General features: G+C 42.8%; 1 protein-coding gene and 1 non-coding gene across 4 annotated transcripts in view; one reads left to right on the forward strand and one right to left on the reverse strand.

Moving 5' to 3' along the window:
- The window catches only part of DNAH6 (dynein axonemal heavy chain 6), a 271,508-nt gene that overhangs the window by 184,576 nt on the left and 65,565 nt on the right, over positions 1–21,367 (forward strand). For all 3 annotated transcript variants that reach the window (XM_070379404.1, XM_070379405.1, XM_070379406.1), the window contains exons 53-60: positions 349–472; positions 1,530–1,726; positions 3,008–3,211; positions 5,964–6,089; positions 9,804–9,968; positions 15,195–15,262; positions 16,639–16,819; positions 18,293–18,472. In XM_070379404.1, coding sequence (XP_070235505.1) covers positions 349–472; positions 1,530–1,726; positions 3,008–3,211; positions 5,964–6,089; positions 9,804–9,968; positions 15,195–15,262; positions 16,639–16,819; positions 18,293–18,472 — 1,245 coding nt within the window. The remainder of the gene's footprint in view (positions 1–348; positions 473–1,529; positions 1,727–3,007; positions 3,212–5,963; positions 6,090–9,803; positions 9,969–15,194; positions 15,263–16,638; positions 16,820–18,292; positions 18,473–21,367) is intronic.
- TRNAE-UUC (transfer RNA glutamic acid (anticodon UUC)) lies at positions 19,799–19,871 on the reverse strand. The gene has a single exon. It is a non-coding gene; the product is annotated as a tRNA-Glu (tRNA).

Below are 21,367 nucleotides of genomic sequence, written 5' to 3' on the forward strand. Positions count from 1 at the left end.
AGTAGTTGCAGCTCCCTGGCTCCAGAGTTACAGGGAAGCCCTGTCTTATCATTTAAAGTTAATAGTTCATTATAGTAACTAACTCACCTCCAAATGCTTAGTATATCTGTTTTGCTAATCTTTCTATGATTCACTGGGCTTTGTTTTGTTCTGTTTGGTCCTCCTCTTATATTTTATTCTATTTTATACTTGGTTTAATTTTGTATATCATATCAAAATCTTTTAGAACAAAATCTTTTGGGGAGAAAGAGAAAGTAAATCTGATTTTTTAAAAAATAGCCCATTATAAATGGGCAAATTCAACCCTCTTTGGAGCTTGTTCTTAAAACATTTACTTGATTTTATTAGGCTGAACTTGATATCACTATGGCTACTTTGAAAGAAAAGCAAGCATTACTAAGACAAGTGGAAGAACAAATACAAGCCTTACAAGATGAGTATGACGAAGGTGTGAATGAGAAAGAAAGTCTGGGTAAGTAACTCGTAAAACTTGTGTTGGTTAGGAAATGCCAGATTTCCCAAAGGAGACAGTGTTTTCAGGCAGTCAGATCTCAGCTTCCATCCAACATATGGCCATATTTGCATTAGATGGATGGTCTTAACCTTCAAGTATAACATTAGAAGAACTGAGTATATTGTATGTATTCACCTTCTATGTCTGAATAAGACAGAGCAGCACGTGAATTTGATCCAGAAAATAAATACTACAGGGGCAAAAAGAGAGCTCTGTCTTCAGGCAGAAGAAAGGAGTATCAAAAAGGAGCTCTCTGTCACAGATGTGAAGAACAAACATATGGATACCAAATGGGAACAGGGAAGGATGAATTGAAAAGTTGGGATTGACATATACATGCTGTTGATACTATATATAAATTCATATCAGACTCTTTGGGACACCGTTGACTATAGCCCACTGGACTCCTCTGTCTATGGAATTCTTCAGGCAAGAATACTGGAGGGGGTTGCCATTTCCTTCTGCAGAGGATCTTCCTGACCCAGGGATCCAACCCAGGTCGTTTGCATTGCAGGCAGATTCTTTACTGTCTGAGCCACCAGGGAAGCCCCCATAAAATAGATTACTAAGGAGAACCTACTGTATAGCACAGGGAACTCTACTCAGTACTCTGTGGTGATCTAAAAGGGAAGGCGATCCAAAAAGGATCGCCTTCCCTTTACATATAAAATATATAAATATATTTATTTATAAATATATAAATATATTTTTATATATGGCTGATTCACTCTGTGGTACAGCAGAAATTGACATAGCTGTGTAAAGCAACTATACTCCAATTTAAAATTAATTAATTTAAAATAAAGTGAAAGGAACTCTCTGCATAGGCGATTCAAAGAACTTGGACTTGGCTTTGAAGTGAGAACTTGGGCTAAAGTGGCCTGAGGACCAGAGATGTATTGACATCATTAACCAAATAATGGTCATTCTGCTATAAGCAGAAGCAGATGAGTAAACTTCTTATACTGTAGGAAAATACTGAATGAAATAACCTGATTTTCTTTCGATTTTCTAGCAAAGACAATGGCACTGACCAAAGCACGTCTGGTACGTGCTGGAAAGCTGACGGCTGCGTTAGGAGACGAGCAAGTCCGATGGGAAGAAAGCATCCAGAAATTCAATGAGGAGATATCGAATATCGTTGGGAATGTGTTCATAGCAGCAGCTTGTGTGGCCTACTACGGGGCCTTCACAGCCCAGTACAGGCAATCGGTGAGCAAACATATTTCCTGTGAGGACTGAGAAGCAGCTGATACTGCTTTAGCAGGATACAGCGGGATGTGTGCGTCATTTTTCTGGGTTTAGAGGGAGGTTCTGGGTTTAGAGGGAGGTTCTCCATGATGGAAACTTAGGTCTACATTCCACTACCCACCACCTCTCCTATTGTTGTTGTTCAGTCACTAAGTCATGTCTGACACTTTGCTATCCCATGAACTGCAGCACACCAGGCTTCCCTGTCCCACACCATCTCCCAGAGTTTGCTCAAACTCATGTCCATTTAGTTGGTGATGCCATCCAACCATCTCATCCTCTGTCACCCCCTTCTCCTCCTGCCTTGATCTTTCCCAGCATCAGGGTCTTTTCCAATGAGTCAGTTTTTCCCATCAAGTGGCCGAAGTATTGGAGCTTCAGCTTCAGCATCAGTCCTTTCATTGAAAATTCAGAGTTGATTTCCTTTAGAATTCACTAGTTTGGCAGTCCAATGGACTCCCCTGTATCCCTAGGCTTTCCTTAACACAGTCCTTCTTTTCCTCTCCTGCCTTAGAAAGTTACTCACAGCTTTGCTTACACAACACAGCAACCTGGGAGAAGAAAAAGAGACAGGAGTCTCCCACCCCTAGGATCAGAAGTGGCACCAAATTCAGCCAGGATGAAATGTTCTGAACTGGCGAGGCTGCTACACAGGCTCAGCAATGGGCAAGAGCAGGGATTATTTGGAGATATTTGCAAAACACTTTTATGAACTGCCTTTTAAGACATGTTTTGCCCTGACCTTGAGTTCTAAAACCTAGTTGGTGTAAGACTCATAGAGTCTCTCCAGGAGCTCAGGGATCAACTGATTCTAATCAAGCAGGAGGGCCAGGAGTGCTGTTGGGGGAAACTGTTGTGCATGTCTGCACCATTCACTGAAGGAGGTGAATGCTAATAGCCCTCTGCCTCATCTGCTAATTCCCAGGATCACCCAAGGTCATTGTGGGAACCCCCAACTTCTCCACGTGGTCTCAGACTCTCCCCAGAGTGAAGACTACTATGACAACCCCTGTGTTTTATACTTGAGAAACCTGGGGTCCCGACAGCACATATGATGTGCCCAAAGCCACACCTAGCTAATGGTGTAGTTCTAGCCCCCGGATCTCCTAATTCTTTGTCCACTTCTTATGTCCTGGGCTCGGATTCCAGGATGCCTGTGGAGCCTGGTAGGACTTGTTTTGTGAATCCTCATTTACTAAGTGTTCCTGACTCATATACAAGTAAGCTTTTCTCCTTCAACAGCTTATAGAGTATTGGATCCAGGACTGTCAGTCTCTGGAGATCCCAATCAATCCCGACTTCAGTCTCATTAACACTCTCGGCGATCCCTACGAAATACGGCAGTGGAACACAGACGGGCTGCCCCGGGACTTGATATCAACGGAAAATGGCATTCTGGTTACTCAAGGCAGACGGTGGCCTTTGATGATTGATCCCCAAGATCAGGTCTGTAACCAGTGCTTCAGATGAAGAGCAGCCTACTAACTCTGCTTAATATCATTCTATTACAAATTCCAAAAGTAGACTTCAGTGTACTTGTAAGGTCTTGAACGTAAACCTACAAGGCCATCAAGATGTCTTCTAGTTCACATCCTCATTTTATGGAGAAAGTAAAAAGGGAAGAGTCCAAGTGCTCTGCACACTTGATTTTGGTTGGTTTTATTCAGAGGGTTGACCATTTGTTTTCTGTTTTCTATGGGAGCAGAAATTCATTCCTGTATAGTCCTTGTCCCTAAGAGTTCTGAGGAGTCAGAATGAAGTCAGGGTATGATGAATTTGGCGCTAGTGGTAAAGTATCTTCCTGCAATGCAGGAGACCCGTGTTCAATCCCTGGGTTAGGAAGGGAGTGGTTACCCACTCCAGTTTCTTGCCTGGAGAATTCCATGGACAGAGGAGCCTGGTGGGCTACAGTCCTTGCGGTTGCAAGGAGTCGGACACAACTGAGCAACTAACACTTTGATGTGATGAATTTGGGGCCAGCTTTCCTGGAATTTACTAAATTCCATTATCTGACTCCTAAGTCCTTGGATCAGTTGTTCTAAATGGCTGTTGTTTCATCACTAAATCGTGTCTGACTCTTTGCAACCCAATGAACTGCAGCACTCCAGGCTTCCCCTGTCCTTCACTATCTCCTGGAGCTTGCTCAGATTCATGTCCATTGAGTCAGTGGTGCTATCTAACCATCTCATCATGTTCTAAATGGGGTTTAGAAAATGGAGTCCATTTGAAAGCAAAGGAGACAATCTTGAACACCTTGTATGAGCTTTATTTTCATAGATGGATCTTGAAAACCTTGTGTGAACTTTTTTTTTTAATCTAGATGGAAAAGGAAAAAAAAAAAAAAAAAACCTTTATTTGTCCCAAGTTTGAACAACAACAAAAAAGAATCCCAAACATTAGAATTAAAAAGTGTTTTTATTTGCAAGGGGAGTGATTTTTCTTTTATTTTACATTTTTTTAAAATCAGGGTATAATTGACTTACAATGTTGTATTAGTTTCCAGTGGGAATCTGTTATAGATTCACTCTTTTTTAAGATTCTTTTCCCATATAGGCCATTGCAGAGTACTGAGTAGAGTTCCCCATGCTATACAGTAGGTCCTTATGAGCGACTTCACTTTGACTTTTCACTTTCATGCATTGGAGAAGGAAATGGCAACCCACTCCAGTGTTCTTGCCTGGAGAATCCCAGGGATGGGGGAGCCTGGTGGGCTGCCGTCTATGGGGTTGCACACAGTCAGACACGACTGAAGTGACTCAGCAGCAGTATGTATATGTCAATCCCAATCTTCTGATTTATCCTTCCCCTACTTACTCTCTTGGAGAAGTAAATGGCAATCCACTCCAGTACTCTTACCTGGAAAATCCCATAGATGGAGGAGCCTAGCAGGCTACTGTCCATGGGGTCGAAAAGAGACACGACTGAGCGACTTCACTTTCACTTTCACTTACTCTCTGGTAACCATGTTTGCTTTCTAAATCTGTAATTCTATTTCTGTTTTCTAAATAAGTTCATTAGTACCCTTTTGTTTTAGATTCCACTTATAAATGGTATCATATGATGTTTGTCTCTGACTTACTTCACTCAGTATGGCAATCTCTATATTTATCCATGTTGCTGCAAATATCATTATTTTGTTCTTTTTTTGGCTGAATAATATTCCATTGTATAGGTGTACCACATCTTTTTTTCATTCCTCTGTGATGGAAATTTAGTTTGCTTCCATGTCTTGGTGATTGTAAATAGTGCTGCCAAGACCACTGGGATTCATACATTGATATATTTTTGAATTATTGTTTTCTCCAGATAAATGCCCAGGAGTGGGATTGCTGGATCATATGAGAACTCTATTTTTAGTTTTTTAAGAAATCTCCATACTGTTCTCCATAGTGGCTGCACCAGCTTACATTCCTACTACCAATGTAGGAGGGTTCCCTTTTATCCACACCCTCTCCAGCATTTATTGTTTGTAGATTTTTTTGATGATAGCCATTCTGAAGTGTATGAAATGATACCTCATTGTAGTTTTGATTCTGCTGCTGCTGCTAAGTCGCTTCAGTCGTAGCCAACTCTGTGCAACCCCATAGACGGCAGCCCACCAGGCTCCCCCGTCCCTGGGATTCTCCAGGCAAGAACACTGGAGTGGGTTGCCATTTCCTTCTCCAATGCATGAAAGTGAAAAGTCAAAGTGAAGTCGCTCAGTCGTGTCTGACTCTTACCGACCCATGGACTGTAGCCCACCAGGCTCCTCCATCCATGGGATTTTCCAAGCAAGAGTACTGGAATGGGGTGCCATTGCCTTTTCCGAGTTTTGATTCTCATTTCTCTAATAATTAACAATATTGAGAATCTTTTCATGTGTATTTTTATCTATTTGTATGTCTTCTTTGGAGAAATGCTATATCTTCCACCCATATTTTGATTGGGGTGTTTGGTTTTTTTCTTGATACTGAGCTGCACCTGCTGTTTATATATTTTGGAGATTAATTCCTTGTTGGTTGCTTCATCTGCAAATATTTTCTTCCATTCTGAGGGTTGTCTTTTCATTTCGTTTAATGAATGAAAACATTAAACAAAATATTTCCTTTGCTGTGTAAAATCTTTCAAACTTGTTTCTAGATTGAACATAGTTTCTAAACTTTAAAAACTTTCACATTTTTACAAACTGAAATGTCCTACTCTGTGCTTTCTCATACAGGCAAACCGCTGGATAAGAAACAAAGAAAGCAAAAATGGGTTAAAGATCATTAAGCTCACAGATAGTAATTTCTTACGCACACTTGAAAATTCAATCCGACTTGGTTTACCCGTCTTACTAGAAGAGGTTTGCTTTTTCACTTTTTCTTTTCCTTGTGTTAGTTTCCAACCTTCAGACCATATCTGAAATCCTCTACAGGCAATGCCTACATTATGACAAAGACACCAGTCAGCTCCCTTTTCTAAATGGTCAAACCTATTGCTTTGCTCCTTAAACAATACATTCTCATAATGGTCTGTCACTGAACCAGTTTTTGGAAGACACTGCTTTGGTGTGAAGTGGGATGGTCACTGTCTTCTGACACTGCTGATTCTCAGGCCTCGTGTGGCTCTTGATCATTAGCCAGAAATTCAGAGCAGCAACCTCATCAGGGCATGTCTCCTTGAACCAGTGATGTGAAGCCAGTAAAGCACCCCAATAAGTATAAATATTATTTTCCACTTAGACATAAAGTTAGAATTCAATTAAGTGGTATGGTATAAACTTTCACTTTTTAAAAAAAGTATATATATTTTTAAGTCTTTGTGCTTTATTTCTTCAGAATCAAATCACTCCAAGAGTGGATGTTTTTGAAACTGTTCATTCATTCAACACACATTGTTTGAGAATCAATGGCAAATAATACAAAGATGGTTCTTGCCCTTAATAAGTTGACTATCTAGTTGGGGACAGAGACAATAAACAGAGAAAAGAGAGAAAAAATGAGACAAAGGAGACGAAGAGAATTTGTAGTAGGGACTTCGAAGAGATAAACCCAGTGCAGACATAGCTAATAAGGAGGTAGGGTGGGGAGAGCTGACTACCGTCATGGTTACCAATGGTAACATTTAAGCTGTGACCTATATGAAGAGTTCACCATGAGCACTCAGAAAGATAGGCTTTCCAGGCAAAGAGGACAGCATATACAGCAGCCTTGGACACAAAAGAAACTGGGTAACAATTGTAGTTTATTTCCTTAATTTCCCATACTAGTTGTATAAGAGAAGAATGAGTAAATGAACATTGTGAGCTTAGTCTCAGTGTAACTGTGTCTAGAAGGATCTCTGTAGCCACAGAATGGCGAGAAGTTCAGAACAGACCAAGGACCTGAGGCAGCTTAGCTGCAACCCTGGCCTGGTGCAGCTAATATTAGAAACAGGTACCACTCACTGATGGGCTTCCCCAGTGGCTCAGCAATAAAGAATCCATCTGCAATGCAGGACATGCAAGAGATGTGGATTTGATCCCCTGGAGGAGAGCATGGCAACCCACTCCAGTATTCTTGCCTGGAGAATTCCATGGACAGAGGAGCCTGACAGGCTACAGTCCATGGGGTTGCAAAGAGTCAAACACGACTGAAGCAACTTAACACACACGCATCACTCACTGAATGCTTCCTACACACCGGACTCTGATGTTGGTGTTTTATGTGTATGAACACTTTAATCCACACTGCACCTTACAAGGTGGTTACTACTATTATTCCATTTTACCAATGAGGAATCTGAGGCACAGAAATGTGAAGTAAACCATCTGAGCAGCCTTGATTGTATAGAAAATCCACAGCAAGTTACCAGGCTCTCAGTCTGAGCTCCAAAGAGCACAGGAATCCTCCGTGTGTGGCTGTGACCTTGACCAAAATGGGCAAGGTTCTGTAATGGGTCCTAGGCCCCCATTTAAAGTCTGAAGCTACAGGAGAGGGTGAGAGCTCCAAAAATCTTTGGCAGGGAGTCTCTCTTGCTTTCTGTGAGTTGGTGTCACTCAGATTATACACCTAACTGCTTTCTACATTTGTGGAGTGGTATTTTCAAACTTTGCCTCCACCCATTCATGGGTGTGAAATAGAGTTAACCAATCTCAATCACTATCTTTTAATGAAATAGATTTTTATGTATTTTTAATTCATCTGCATTTGTTATGACTTTTAAAGCTGGAATGTGATTTAATCACTACATTCACAAAACTTGCTCTGAGTTACTTTTCAATGGCTTTCCAACATTCCTAGGTAGGCTTATAAATGTGCCACTCTAAAAAAATATTTTTCTTTGGAAAACAAGCCCTATAGGTATTTATTTCCATTAAGTTGGTTCAGTTTAACATACTAATTTCTAGAGGCTTGGCACATGCAGTTGATCACTACAGGGGATGGGAGGTTTAAAAAGTAGATTCCAGAAGATGAAATTCACTTTAACAAGTTGTCATTGTTCTTGTTTAATTGCTCAGTCCTGTTTTGTGACCCCTTGGACTATAGCCCCCCCAGTCTCCTCTGTCCATGGGATTTCCTAGGCAAGAATACTGGAGTGGGTTGCCATTTCCTTCTGCAGGGGATCTTCCTGACCCACGGATTGAACCTGAGTCTATTCATAGAATAGACTTTAAAAAGCACAAAACTGGGGACTTCCCTGGTGGTCCAGTGGCTAAGACTCTGTGCTCCCAGTGTAGGGGACCTGGGCTCAATCCCTGGTTGGGGAACTAGATCCCATATGCTGCAACTAAAAAAAGAAGATTGTATGTACTACAACTAAGACCCAGTGCAGCCAAATAAATAAATATTTTAAAAAAAATAAAAATAGTAAAAAGCACAAAATTGTATTGTGGGTGGTAAGGGAAACTTTTATCTCATAAACTTTTGTTTTAAGAAATTGCATGCTCAGGTACCACATCGCAATTTAAGATAGATTTGTTAGCTATTGTTGTTGTTTAGTCTCTAAGTCATGTCCAATTCTTTGTGACCCCATGGACTGTAGCCCCCCAGGCTCCTCTGTCCATGGGATTTCCCAGGCAAGAATACTGGAGTGGGTTGTCATTCCCTTCTCCAGGGGATCTCCCTGACCCAGGGATTAAACCCAAGTCTCCCGCATTGCAGGCAGATTCTCTACCACCTGAGCCACCAGAGAAGTCCAGGTCTGGTTAGCTATAAATTACATCAAATTTTGGCAGCTCCCAAGCCCCCATCACATACAAGCTGATATAAAGATGTTTATCATGGGGGTTGTTGGCAATGTCTACATGTCCATGTTCTTACCACAATCAGATTTGCTTTGAGGGGGGTACAAATTACTGTCACGTAGAGTAGAGATCTACAAACTTTCTGTGAAAAGCCAGATATTTGGGTTTTTTCAGGTCACATACTGTATTCTTGCCTGGAGAATCCCTTGGACAGAGGAGGCTGGTGGGCTGTGGTCCAATGGATCACACAGAGTCAGACATGACTAAAGCAGCTTAGTATGCGCAGTCTGTCTACAAACATTCTCTGAACAAATACTCTTCTTTGTTTTGTTTACTTTGGGGGTTTTGTTTATTTGCTTTACAATCCTTTAAAAAGGTAAGAACCATTCTTAGCTCAAGAGTTATACAAAAACAGGCCCCATTGGCCAGATTCGGCCTGCAGGATGGAGTTTGCCTGTTCCTGACCTAGAAAAACCATGAAGGTGAACAGAGTTTCCTTTGTCTGGGGCCTGTTCAAGGACCACCCTATGGATTCTTCTTTCTTAGCTGCTTTCTCTTCTTTCTTAGCTGCTTTCTCTTCTTTCTTAGCTGCTTTCTCTTGGGGATGAATTGTGTATAAATTTAGCCCAAATAAATATATGACCTTCCCATGTTCTTATCTCTAAAGTATTAAGGAAACAAACTCTGGAAAATGTACTCTGTTAGAGGGAGTGAGTGGAGTTTAAGAAATATCCATAAAAGCACTGAAAATTTGCCTGTTCAGAGTAAAGTTTGAATAAGAAATTTGAAAAAGTTGCTGCCATGCATTTAATGCCTTTTGAAAATATATTTTTTATTGTTTTAACGTTTAAGCTTAGAGAGACCCTGGATCCAGCTCTGGAACCCATCCTATTGAAACAGACTTTCGTCAGTGGTGGACGACTGCTGATTCGCCTTGGAGACTCGGACATTGATTATGATAAAAACTTCAGGTTCTACATGACGACCAAACTGCCAAACCCCCACTACCTGCCTGAGGTACAAGCCACAGGCCTGGAACCCCCAGCCTGAGAGGATTTTGCTGGTGTGATGGGTCTCCCCTTGCTGAAACGAATGACTCCTCCTAACGTCTCTTCCCCTCTGTCACTCCCTCCTCCCACCATCTTCTACTCGCTTCTCTTCAGAGTCCTGACTGATTCCAGTCACCCTTCTGCTCACCTTCTGATTGGGACTCAAATCCCTCCCAGCGCTGGGTCCCCTGTCTCACTTCCCTGTGCTCCTTTTCTGCTCTCCAGTCATTCTAATGAATCATCTAATTCTAATGAATTCTAATCATCTAATCATTCTTCAAGAAAATTAGAGATACCAAGGGAACATTTCATGCAAAGATGGGCACAATATAGAACAGAAATGGTAGGGACCTAACAGAAGCAGAAGATATTATAAGAAGAGGTGGCAAGAATACACAGTAGAACTATACAAAAAAGATCTTCACAATGCAGATAATCACGATGGTGTGATCACTCACTGAGAGCCAAACATCCTGGAATACGAAGTCAAGTGGGCCTTAGGAAGCATCACTACAAACAAAGCTAGTGGAGGTGATGGAATTACAGTTGAGCTATTCAAATGCTGAAAGATGATGCTGTGAAAGTGCTGCACTCCATATGCCAGCAAATTTGGAAAACTCAGCAGTGGCCACAGGACTGGAAAAGGTCAGTTTCATTCCAATCCTAAAGAAAGGCAATGCCAAAGAATGCTCAAATGACCACTTAATTGCACTCATCTCACATGCTAGCAAAGTAATGCTCAAAATTCTCCAAGCCAGGCTTCAAAAAGTATGTGAACCGTGAACTTCCAGATGTTCAAGCTGGATTTAGAAAAGGCAGAGGAACCAGAGATCAAATTGCCAACATCTGTTGGATCATTGAAAAAGCAAGAGAGCTCCAGACAAACATCTATTTCTGCTTTGTTGATTATGCCAAAGCCTTTGACTGTGTGGATCACAACAAACTGGAAAATTCTTCAACAGACAGGAATACCAGACCACCTGACCTGCCTCCTGAGACATCTGTATGCAAGTCAGGAAGCAACAGTTAGAACTGGACATGGGACAACAGACTGGTTCCAAATAGGAAAAGGAGTACGTCAAGGCTGTATATTGTCACCCTGCTTATTTAATTTCTATTCAGAGTACATCATGAGAAACGCTGAGCTGGAAGAGCACAAGCTGGAATCAAGATTGCCGGGAGAAATATCAATAACCTCAGATATGCAGATGACACCACCCTTATGACAGAAAGTGAAGAAGAACTAAAGAGCCTCTTGATGAAAGTGAAAGAGGAGAGTGAAAAAGTTGGCTTAAAGCTCAACATTCAGAAAACTAAGATCATAGCATCTGGTCCCATCACTTCATGGCAAATAGATGGGGAAGCAATGGAAAGAGTGACACACTTTATTTTTCTGGGCTCCAAAATCACTGCAGATGGTGACTGCAGCTGTGAAATTAAAAGATGCTTGCTCCTTGGAGGGAAGGTTATGACCAACCTAGAGAGTATATTAAAAAGCAGAGACATTACTTTGCCAACAAAGGTCCATCTAGTCAAAGCTATGGTTTTTCCAGTAGTCATATATGGATGTGAGAGTTGGACTGTAAAGAGAGCCAAGGGCCTAAGAATTGATGCTTTGAACTGTGGTGTTGGAGATGACTCTTGAGAGTCCCTTGGACTGCAAGGAAATCCAACCAGTCCATCCTAAAGGAAATCAGTCCTAAATATTCATTGGAAGGACTGATGCTGAAGCTGAAACACCAATACTTTGGCCACCTGATGTAAAGAACTGACTCATTTGAAAAGATCCTGATGCTGGGAAAGATTGAAGGCGGGAGGAGAAGGGGTCAACAGAAGATGAGATGGCTGGATGGCATCACCACCTTAATGGACATGAATTTGAGTAAACTCCGAGAGTTGGTGATAGACAGGGAGGCCTGGTGTGCTGCAGTCCATGGGGCCACAAAGAGTCCGACACGACTGAGCGACTGAATTCAACTGAACTGAATCATTCTTCTCTCTCCTCGGAACCAAGGCCATTTGTCTCCTCTTATTGTGGCTGAGAAATGACTCAGAGCCTAGGAGAGCCTCCAGGGGTGGGGGGGATCTGTCAGTGTCTGTGTGTGCTGGCGCCCGCCCGGCAGACAGCCTCAGATGAGAAAATGGCCTGCTTAAGAACTCTGGTGACCGATGACATTAAAGGGTCATGATTCTAATGTTTGGAGTCTGTACTTAGAGCTCTAGGGGAGGGGCATCTTGTCCCCTTCCTCGTACTCTCAGACTATTGAGGGGAGCTGTGTGAGCCCCACGTCCATCCATAAGTCTCTGAACCACAGTAAGATCCAGAAGATTCCCTCCTCTTGTGCTGCAGAGCCAGAGGCAGTTGTAACAGAAAAGAAGACAGCTGGGATTCCTCTCCCTCCCCGAAGGGAGCTCTGAGGGGCAGCTCCACCTACCCACCTACCCATCCCCACTTCCCTCCTCCACCCCCTCACAGCCTGGGGCTGCCTCTGCTCCAGGCACAGCCACTAATTCTGTAGGATCTTCCCAGCCCCACAGGCCCCCACTCCTTCTCTAATGGTGTCCAAGGAGTGAGAGAAGGGAATTTTCCTCAGAACTTCACTCCTCTAAAACTCCCACTAAAAGTCATCTTGGAACATACCATTCCAAAGAGTATCGTTTTAATTACTGAATCCTGAAAGCTGCCTGTCTTCCCTGGATGTATTCAGGTTGAATGAAATTGACACCCTTCTTGCATAAAATGCAAGAAATGCTCTTAAAAGCCTAGGTCAGGGTTTTGCTTGTCAGCCTCAAGGGGTTTAAATGTGAAGCCGCTGCCAGAGCTCACTTCTCAAGGGCCCTTTTAGATTTAAGGAAGCTCAGTTGGCAATGGCACCCTACTCGAGTACTCTTGCCTGGAAAGTCCCATGGACGGAGGAGCCTGGTGGGCTGCAGTCCTTGGGATCGCTAAGAGTCAGACATGGCTGAGCGACTTCACTTTCGCTTTTCACTTTCATGCATTGGAGAAAGAAATGGCAACCCACTCCAATGTTCTTGCCTGGAGAATCCCAGGGACGGGGGAGCCTGGTGGGCTGCAGTCTCTGGGGTCGCACAGAGTCGGATACGACTGAAGCGACTTAGCAGCAGCAGCAGCAGTTGGTAAGAAAGCTCATCCGCCTGCAATGCAGGAGACCCTGGTTCAATTCCCGAGTTAGGAAGATCCCCTGGAAAAGGGATAGGCTACCCACTGCAGTATTCTTGGGCTTCCCTGGTGGCTCAGACAGTAAAGAATCTATCTGCAATGCAGGAGACCTGGGTTCAATTCCCAAGTTAGGAAGATCCCCTGGAGAAGGGATAGGCTACCCACTCCAGTATTCTTGGGCTTCCCTGGTGGCTCAGACAGTAAAGAATCTACCTGTAATGCAGGAGACCTGGGTTCAATCCCTGGGTTGGGAAGATCCCCTGGAGGAGGGCAAGGCAACCCACTCCAGTATTCTTGCCTGGAGAATCCCCATGGACAGAGGGGCCTGGCGGGCTGCAGTCCATGAGGCAGCAAAGAGTCAGACACAACTGAGTGACTAAGCACTACTCACGTGCTAATTCACAGCCTTCAGTTTCTCACTTATTTAACTTTTGGGAGAACATCACACACCTCCCCAATCTGAGCTCTGTGACTGCAGGTAGATTATTCCACCTCTTGGATCATGGGTCAATCAGCTGAAGTGGAGATAAAGCTTACTTCAAGGATTTGTCTGTGAAGATTAAATAAGAATAATGTGTGTAGATAAAAAAACAAGGTCCTCCTTAGTACATGGAACTGTATTCAATATCCTGTGGCAAACCATAAAATGGGAAAGAACATAAAAAGGAATGTGAATGTTTATATATATGTATATATATAAAACTGAATCACTTTGCTGTGCAGCAGAAACTAACACATTTTAAATCAACTATGTGTCAACAAGTGTTTAAAATTTTGTAAGAATGTTTATAAAATAAATGACATTTAAACACTACATGTATGATTTTTGCTGTTGACTTATCCCCTGGTAGCTCAGATGGTAAAGCATCTGACTGCAATGCAGGAGATCTGGGTTCAATCCCTAGGTCAGGAAGATACGCTGGAGAAGGAAATGGCTACCCACTCCAGTATTCTTGCCTGGAGAATTTCATGGACAGAGGACCCTGGCTGGCTACAGTCTATGGAGTTGCAAAGAGTCGGACACAACTGAACGAGTTTCCGTATCCGAGTGATGTCAGAATATTATAGCAACAATTTGTCATAAAAATAGTATGATGAGACAAAGTATATAAAACTCTAGTATCAACAGTTTCTTTTTAACACAGGCAAACTATCTGAAAGTCATATAGCTTCTTTTTAAAAAAGGTAAACAATGTGAAAGTCACTATAAGTGATTTTTATTAGCCCATTTAGCCTCACAAATACCCTATGCATTCTTGCTTCCTATTTTCACAGTTTTTCTTTAAAAAAAAAAAAAAAAACTTTTGGCTTCACCACATGGCATGTGAGATTTTAGTTCCCTGACCAGGGATCGAACTTGCACCCCCTACACTGGAAGCACTAATCTTTAGCCACAGAACCAGCAGGGAAGTCCCCTATTTTCCCAATTTTTAAGGATCAGGACCTGAAGCTCAGAATGGACTGGCTTGTTCTACATCACATACACACTGACAGGTACAGCTAGAATTTGAGCCTGCTTCTTTCTAACCCTTCGCTGGCTCACCTTGCCATAAAATACAATTCTCTAATGGTGGCATTTGAGGAGCAAGATTGTCACTCACAGCAGTAGAGAAAACTGCATTATAATTTTGTGAGACATGAGACTTCCCTGGTGGTCCAATATCTAAAACCCCACACTCCCAATGCAGGGAGCCTGGGTTTGAGCCCTTATCAGGGAACTAGATCCCATATGCCACATTTATGCCGCAGCTAAAGATTCTACATGCTGCAATGATCAAAGATCTCACGTGCTGCAACTAAAACCCAGTGCAACCAAATAATATAATTAAATAATTTTTTTAAAAAAAGAACTTAGTAAGACTAGGATTTTATTGCTTGCCTTGTGTGGGTAGCAAGTGTGTTCACCATTAGACCTGGAATACATCCAGCTGGGCAATAATGAGCCCTGTTCTAATAAAGAAAGCCGTCCATATATTATTACTCTGAACCAGTTACTCCCTGCTTCTCTTCTAGGTGTGCATCAAAGTTACCATCATCAATTTCACTGTAACCAAATCAGGCCTGGAGGATCAGTTGTTAAGGTAAAAAACAAAGGGCAGGTAGGGAGGGAGTGGCGGGGAGAGCAAAGATTTCCTAATATTTTGTTTAGAAATTTTGACTTAAGAAAAAGATTAGCTTTCAAATAGAGGGATGGGGGCAAAGTGAGGGGAGACATCAGTTTGCATGTTTAGACTAGAGAAGCTAGAGGTATAGCCCCTTTATTCTTTTCTTTTTCTTTTGAGATTTATGTGTTATTTGGTGGACATTCTGAGAGCCTCAAGCCTGGGAGACAGGACTCTCAGATCACTCTGAAGGACTGCTCTGAAGAGGCTAGGAGGGGAGCCAGGATATGTAAGAGTTTTTGCAACAAAGTAACCAAAAGATTGCTGTTAATTAAAGAAAACTTCCCTTTAAAAAGGCTTCCTCATAGCTTAGTCAGTGAAGAATCTGCCTGCAATGTAGGAGACCCAGGTTTGATTCCTGGGTCGGGAAGATCCCCTGGAGAAGGAAATGACAATCCACTCCAGTATTCTTGCCTGGAGAATCCCATGGACAGAGGAGCCTGGCGGGCTACAGTCCATGGGTTACAAGAGTCGGACACACCTAAACGACTAAACCACCACCAAAGAAAACTGGATTAATTCAAGTTAAGGAATCTAGTGCTTTTCTATGTACGGGAAGATGCAAGAATCTGGGCTCCCTGAAATCATTCCTTTGATATGCACCTTAGCTATCTTGGCTTCCCTGGTGGCTCAGACGGTAAAGCCTCTGCCTGCAATGCGGGAGACCCGTGATGGATTCCTGGGTTGGGAAGATCCCCTGGAGAAGGAAATGGCAATCCACTCCAGCACTCTTGCCTGGAAAATCCCAAGGACAGAGGAGCCTGATAGGCTACAGTCTATGGTGTCGCAAAGAGTCGGACACAACTGAGCGACTTCACTTTTCACTTTCACTTTAGCTATCTGGGGCCAGCATCCTATACTTTCTCATCATGAATAAAGCCCCCTTTTTAGATCCAACCAAGAATTGTTTCAGAGAGGTGGTGGGATTTCATGAGTCTCTCCTCTTAGTAGGAAAAGAATGTTCCAGGCACCATTTTCAGCTTGGGACAAGCAGCCGTTAGAAACAGAAATTGAATGATTAGAGGGATGAAGCACTGAGCAGATTTCCCTAAGATGAGCAGAAGCCATGGGAACTGTGGTCAGGTGCAGGTCTCTGAGATCTAAGATAAAGAATTAAAGCGTATATGTCACTGAGGGCACCCAGCAGAAGAGGGGCCTATGCACTAGGATTTGGCTGGTAGCATTAATATTCAGGTAAGTAGTATTCAGGATACAAACAATGAGAAATTCAGAAAGAAAAATAGAACCCTAGAGCCCTGAGAAAGACCTAACTTAGAGATTCACTTTGGCACCAGTGATGTCGTGCGACTCGAGAAGCCTGAGTTGGAAGAACAAAGGATCAAGCTCATCGTGAGGATCAACACTGATAAAAACCAACTGAAAGCTATTGAAGAGAAAATCCTGAAAATGCTCTTCACATCTGAGGGAAATATTCTGGACAATGAAGAACTCATTGACACACTCCAGGATTCAAAGGCAAGTCAAATATTTTTATTATTTATAAACAGTGTGTTACTTCAAAAGATATAACTGCACCCTTTAAGGGTCCTACCAGTTTTTTTATTTTATTTTTAACTTCATGGGGTCTTCATTGCTGTGCATGGGCTTTCCTAGTTTCACGAGTGGGGACTTCTCTCCAGTATCCTATCATCTGTATCTGTAAACTAGTTTCTGTTTGCAAGGTGTTGCCTTGAAGACATCCTTCCTATAGAGTAGAGACATCATTGTTGTACAGTAGAAACCAACACAACATTGTAAAGCAATTTTCTTCCAATTAAAAAATAAATTTAAAATTTGTCTTTTTTTAAAAAAGAGTAGAGTCAGGATTGATTGCTCCCGGGCTGCACTTACTGCCACTTCCTGCCTATAGTTCATAGGTCAGCAGTTCCATAGTGATTGCTCATGGTCCCTGCCCTGGACCCTGTGACTTCAAGACAGAGGATTTCCCAACCTAGGGATGTCCACACCTGAAGAAGATGAGAGAGTGGTGAACAGAATAGGGGCAGACACCAATAGGGAAAGGCAGAGAGACTGAAGGAGACAGAGAAGGGAATCTTGGAAACCCCACTGGCCAGAAGGCTCCCTAGAGCCACAAACCCAAAAGACAGAAAACCAGGAGAGCAGCGGGAGAACTTGACAACATCTCTAGCTTACTTAGGATTACGCTGTTATTGTTTGGTCACTAAGTTGTGTCCAACTCTTTGCGACCCCTTGGACCCTTCCTCTGTCCAAAGACCCAGGCAAGAATACTGGAATACTGTATTACAATTACTGTATTACAATTACTGTAATACAAGAATACTGCAGTAAATTGCCATTTCCTCCTCCAGGGGATCTTCCCAACCCAGGAACTGAACCAGTGTCTCCTGCATTGGCAGGCAGATTCTTTAACACTGAGCCAATAACCCTTCTCAAACAACAGCTTCTACCCCCGGGTTTCACTGTAGGTACACCTGGAGTACCGGGAAAAGAGAGAAAACATTAGATTTCCTTGTTATTCCAGAGTGGGATGTGGTACCGCTGCCTTCCCGGTTCTCTCCACCCCCTCTCATGAGCAGTTTTGTGGATATCCTTTCTCCCCTCCTATCTCCTTTCATTACAGGAACACTGGATCGCTTGAGGACTGCTGATGATGAAGCCAGGGAGCAACTGGGTGTTTGTGTTTCCATTTCAGAAGGCACCCAGGTTCCAGGCTCAGAAAAATTCTGCTGCGCTTCTCCCGCAGTCTCCTGTGTTGCCTGTTTTCTTCTGCCCATCCCTAACTCTGCCTGGAAAGGAGGTCAGCTCAGTTAGAAGGAAGTCACTGAGTCCTGAGACTGAGTCATGTGTCTGGGGAGCCTCCTTATTATAATCATGAATTCTTTCCTAGACCTAACTGGATATGTTCCCTAAATCCCACCATTTTTTGGAAGCACATCCTCAAGGACTTGTGTTCTTTTGTTTATTCAGATCACTTCCGGCGCCATTAAAATCAGACTGAAGGAAGCCGAGTCTACTGAGCGGATGATAAACATCGCCCGTGAGAAGTATCGTCCTGTGGCCACTCAAGGCTCTGTTATGTACTTTGTCATTGCAAGCCTCTCAGAAATAGATCCCATGTATCAGTACTCACTAAAATATTTCAAACAGGTAAGTGCATGGTTGTTGTTGTTAAAGAAATGTATCAATGCCTCATGAGCGAAATGGAGAAGGGCATGGCAACCCACTCCAGTATTCTTGCCTGGAGAATCCCATGGACTGAGGGGCCTGGTGGGCTATAGTCCATAGGGTCACAAAGAGTCGGACATGACTGAAGTGATTTTCACTTCCACTTAAGGAGCGAAGAGGCTATTTCTGACCCTCCATAAAAATAAGTGAGGGCTTCCCTGGTGGTCCAGTGGTTAAGACTTTCCACTCCCAACACAAGGGACATGGGTTCAATCCCTGGTCAGGGAACTAAGGTACCCTCAGGCTGCAAAGTGTGCCCCCCCAAAAAAAAGACACAGTATGGCTACCAAGTGGGCGAAGGAAGGGTGGGATAAACTGGGAGATTGAGATTGACATATACACATGATTGATACTATGCATAAAATAGATAATTAATGAGAACCTATTGTATAGCACAGGGAACTCTATTCAGTGTTCTGTGGTAACCTGAATGGGAAGGAAATCCAAAAAAGAAGGGACATATGAATGCTTATGACCGATTCACTTTGCTCTACAGTGAGAAACTAACACAACATTGTAAAGAAACTATACTCCAATAAAAATTAATTTTAAAAAAGACGTTGAAATATTCAGACACTTTTTATACACTAGACCAAGCTTGGTTTTTCCTCTAGATGTCTTGTTTAGTCCCCTTGGTATGGTCAGGGGGCTGGCAGCAATAGGAGCTGCAGGAGAGAGTGGTAATGAACTGAGAGAAATAGGAGGCACGTTGTGTAGACACACCTGGGCTCTCTTCCAACAAGACGTGCATCTGTTGTAGCAGCCTTTACAAGCCATTTTCACTTGTTCCTAATGGCAGGGTTGCTGTTCTCACAAGGGGTTGCCATCTCCCCCTTTACTTGGTGGATATTAAACCAAACTTCCCAGGTAACACAGTGTTAAAGAATCCACCTGCCAAGGGACAAGACTCAAGAGACACAGGTTCGATCCCTGGGTCAGGAAGATCCCCTGGAGAAAGAAATGGCTACCTACTCCAGTATTCTTGCCTGGGAAATCCCACGGACAGAGGAGCCTGGCAGGCTACAGTCCATGGGATCACAAAAAGTTGGACACAATTGAGCACAGACACACACACACACACACACACACACACATATTAGACCAAGCAAGGTAAGGAGAGGTAAATCCTTTCATTCCACCTAAATGACTCTGATAATGCTTTTCTCATCCTGGGTGTTTTGCAATTCATGCTTTTCAAGGTTTTTGTTTTTTCATTTTTACCATGCCTCACAGCTTGAGGGATCTTAGTTCCCCGACCAGGGATTGAACCCAGGCTCTCAGCAGTGAAAGCACTGAGTCCTAACCACTGGACCACCAGGGAATTTCCATGTTTTTCAAGATATTAAAGTATCCTTCGAGCAATAAAAATGAATATGCTCTGAAAATATGTTGGACTGACAGAAAAAAAAAAATTGTAGGATGAATCATCAAAACACTGGAATTTTGCAGTTTGGAAGGGAAACTAGAAACCCAAAACACAACTGCAGGTGACAGCCCTAGCCAAGACATCCTCTATCAAACCATCCATGAATCCGTTTCACACTGAAATCATTTAGTGTGTGTCAAGATTCACTATGTTTTATTTGAGCACCAAACTTACCACCTCTTCCCTGGACTTTAAACTCTGCCTCTTGTCAGGTTGTTAAAGAATGCCCAGTCCTCTTTTTTCTGAGTGTATTAAAGTAACAATTCCATTATTCTTTGTTGACCAAACTCTCCCAATTCTCTAGAATAAGGGTATGCCTCCTTGAAGCTCTTTTAAAAAAAAAAAAAAAACAATTTTTATTGAAGTAGAGTTGATTTACAGTATTGTGTTAGTTTCAGGTGTTTATCAAAATAAATCAGTTATCAGATCAGATCAGATCAGTCGCTCAGTCATGTACGACTCTTTGCAACCCCATGAATCGCAACACGCCAGGCCTCCCTGTCCATCACCAACTCCCAGAGTTCACTCAGACTCAGGTCCATCGAGTCAGTGATGCCATCCAGCCATCTCATCCTCTGTCGTCCCCTTCTCCTCTTGGCCCCAATCCCTCCCAGCATCAGAGTCTTTTCCAATGAGTCAACTCTTCACATGAGGTGGTCAAAGTACTGGAGTTTCAGCTTCAGCATCATTCCTTCCAAAGAAATCCCAGGGCTGATCTCCTTCAGAATGGACTGGTTGGATCTCCTTGCAGTCCAAGGGACTCTCACTCAAGATTCTTCTGAGTGAGATTCTTCTCTTTTGAACCACAGTTCAAAAGCATCGATTCTTCGGCGCTCAGCCTTCTTCACAGGCCAACTCTCACATCCATACATGACCACTGAAAAAACCATAGCCTTGACTAGACGGACCTTTGTTGGCAAAGGAATGTCTCTGCTTTTGAATATGCTATCTAGGTTGGTCATAACTTTCCTTCCAAGGAGTAAGCGTCTTTTAATTTCATGGCTGCAGTCACCATCTGCAGTGATTTTGGAGCCCAAAAAAATTGAAGTCTGACACTGTTTCCACTGTTTCCCCATCTATTTGCCATGAAGTGATGGGACTGGATGCTATGATCTTCATTTTCTGAATGTTGAGTTTTAAGCCAACTTTTTCACTCTCCTCTTTCACTTTCATCAAGAGGCTTTTGAGTTCCTCTTCACTTTCTGCCATAAGGGTGGTGTCATCTGCATATCTGAGGTTATTGATATTTCTCCCGGCAATCTTGATTCCAGCTTGTGCTTCTTCCAGCCCAGCGTTTCTCATGATGTACTCTGCATATAAGTTAAATAAGCAGGGTGACAATATACAGCCTTGACGTACTCCTCTTCCTATTTGGAACCAGTCTTTTGTTC

This window comes from Bos mutus, chromosome 11 (assembly GCF_027580195.1).
Source record: "Bos mutus isolate GX-2022 chromosome 11, NWIPB_WYAK_1.1, whole genome shotgun sequence".
Taxonomy (NCBI): domain Eukaryota; kingdom Metazoa; phylum Chordata; class Mammalia; order Artiodactyla; family Bovidae; genus Bos; species Bos mutus.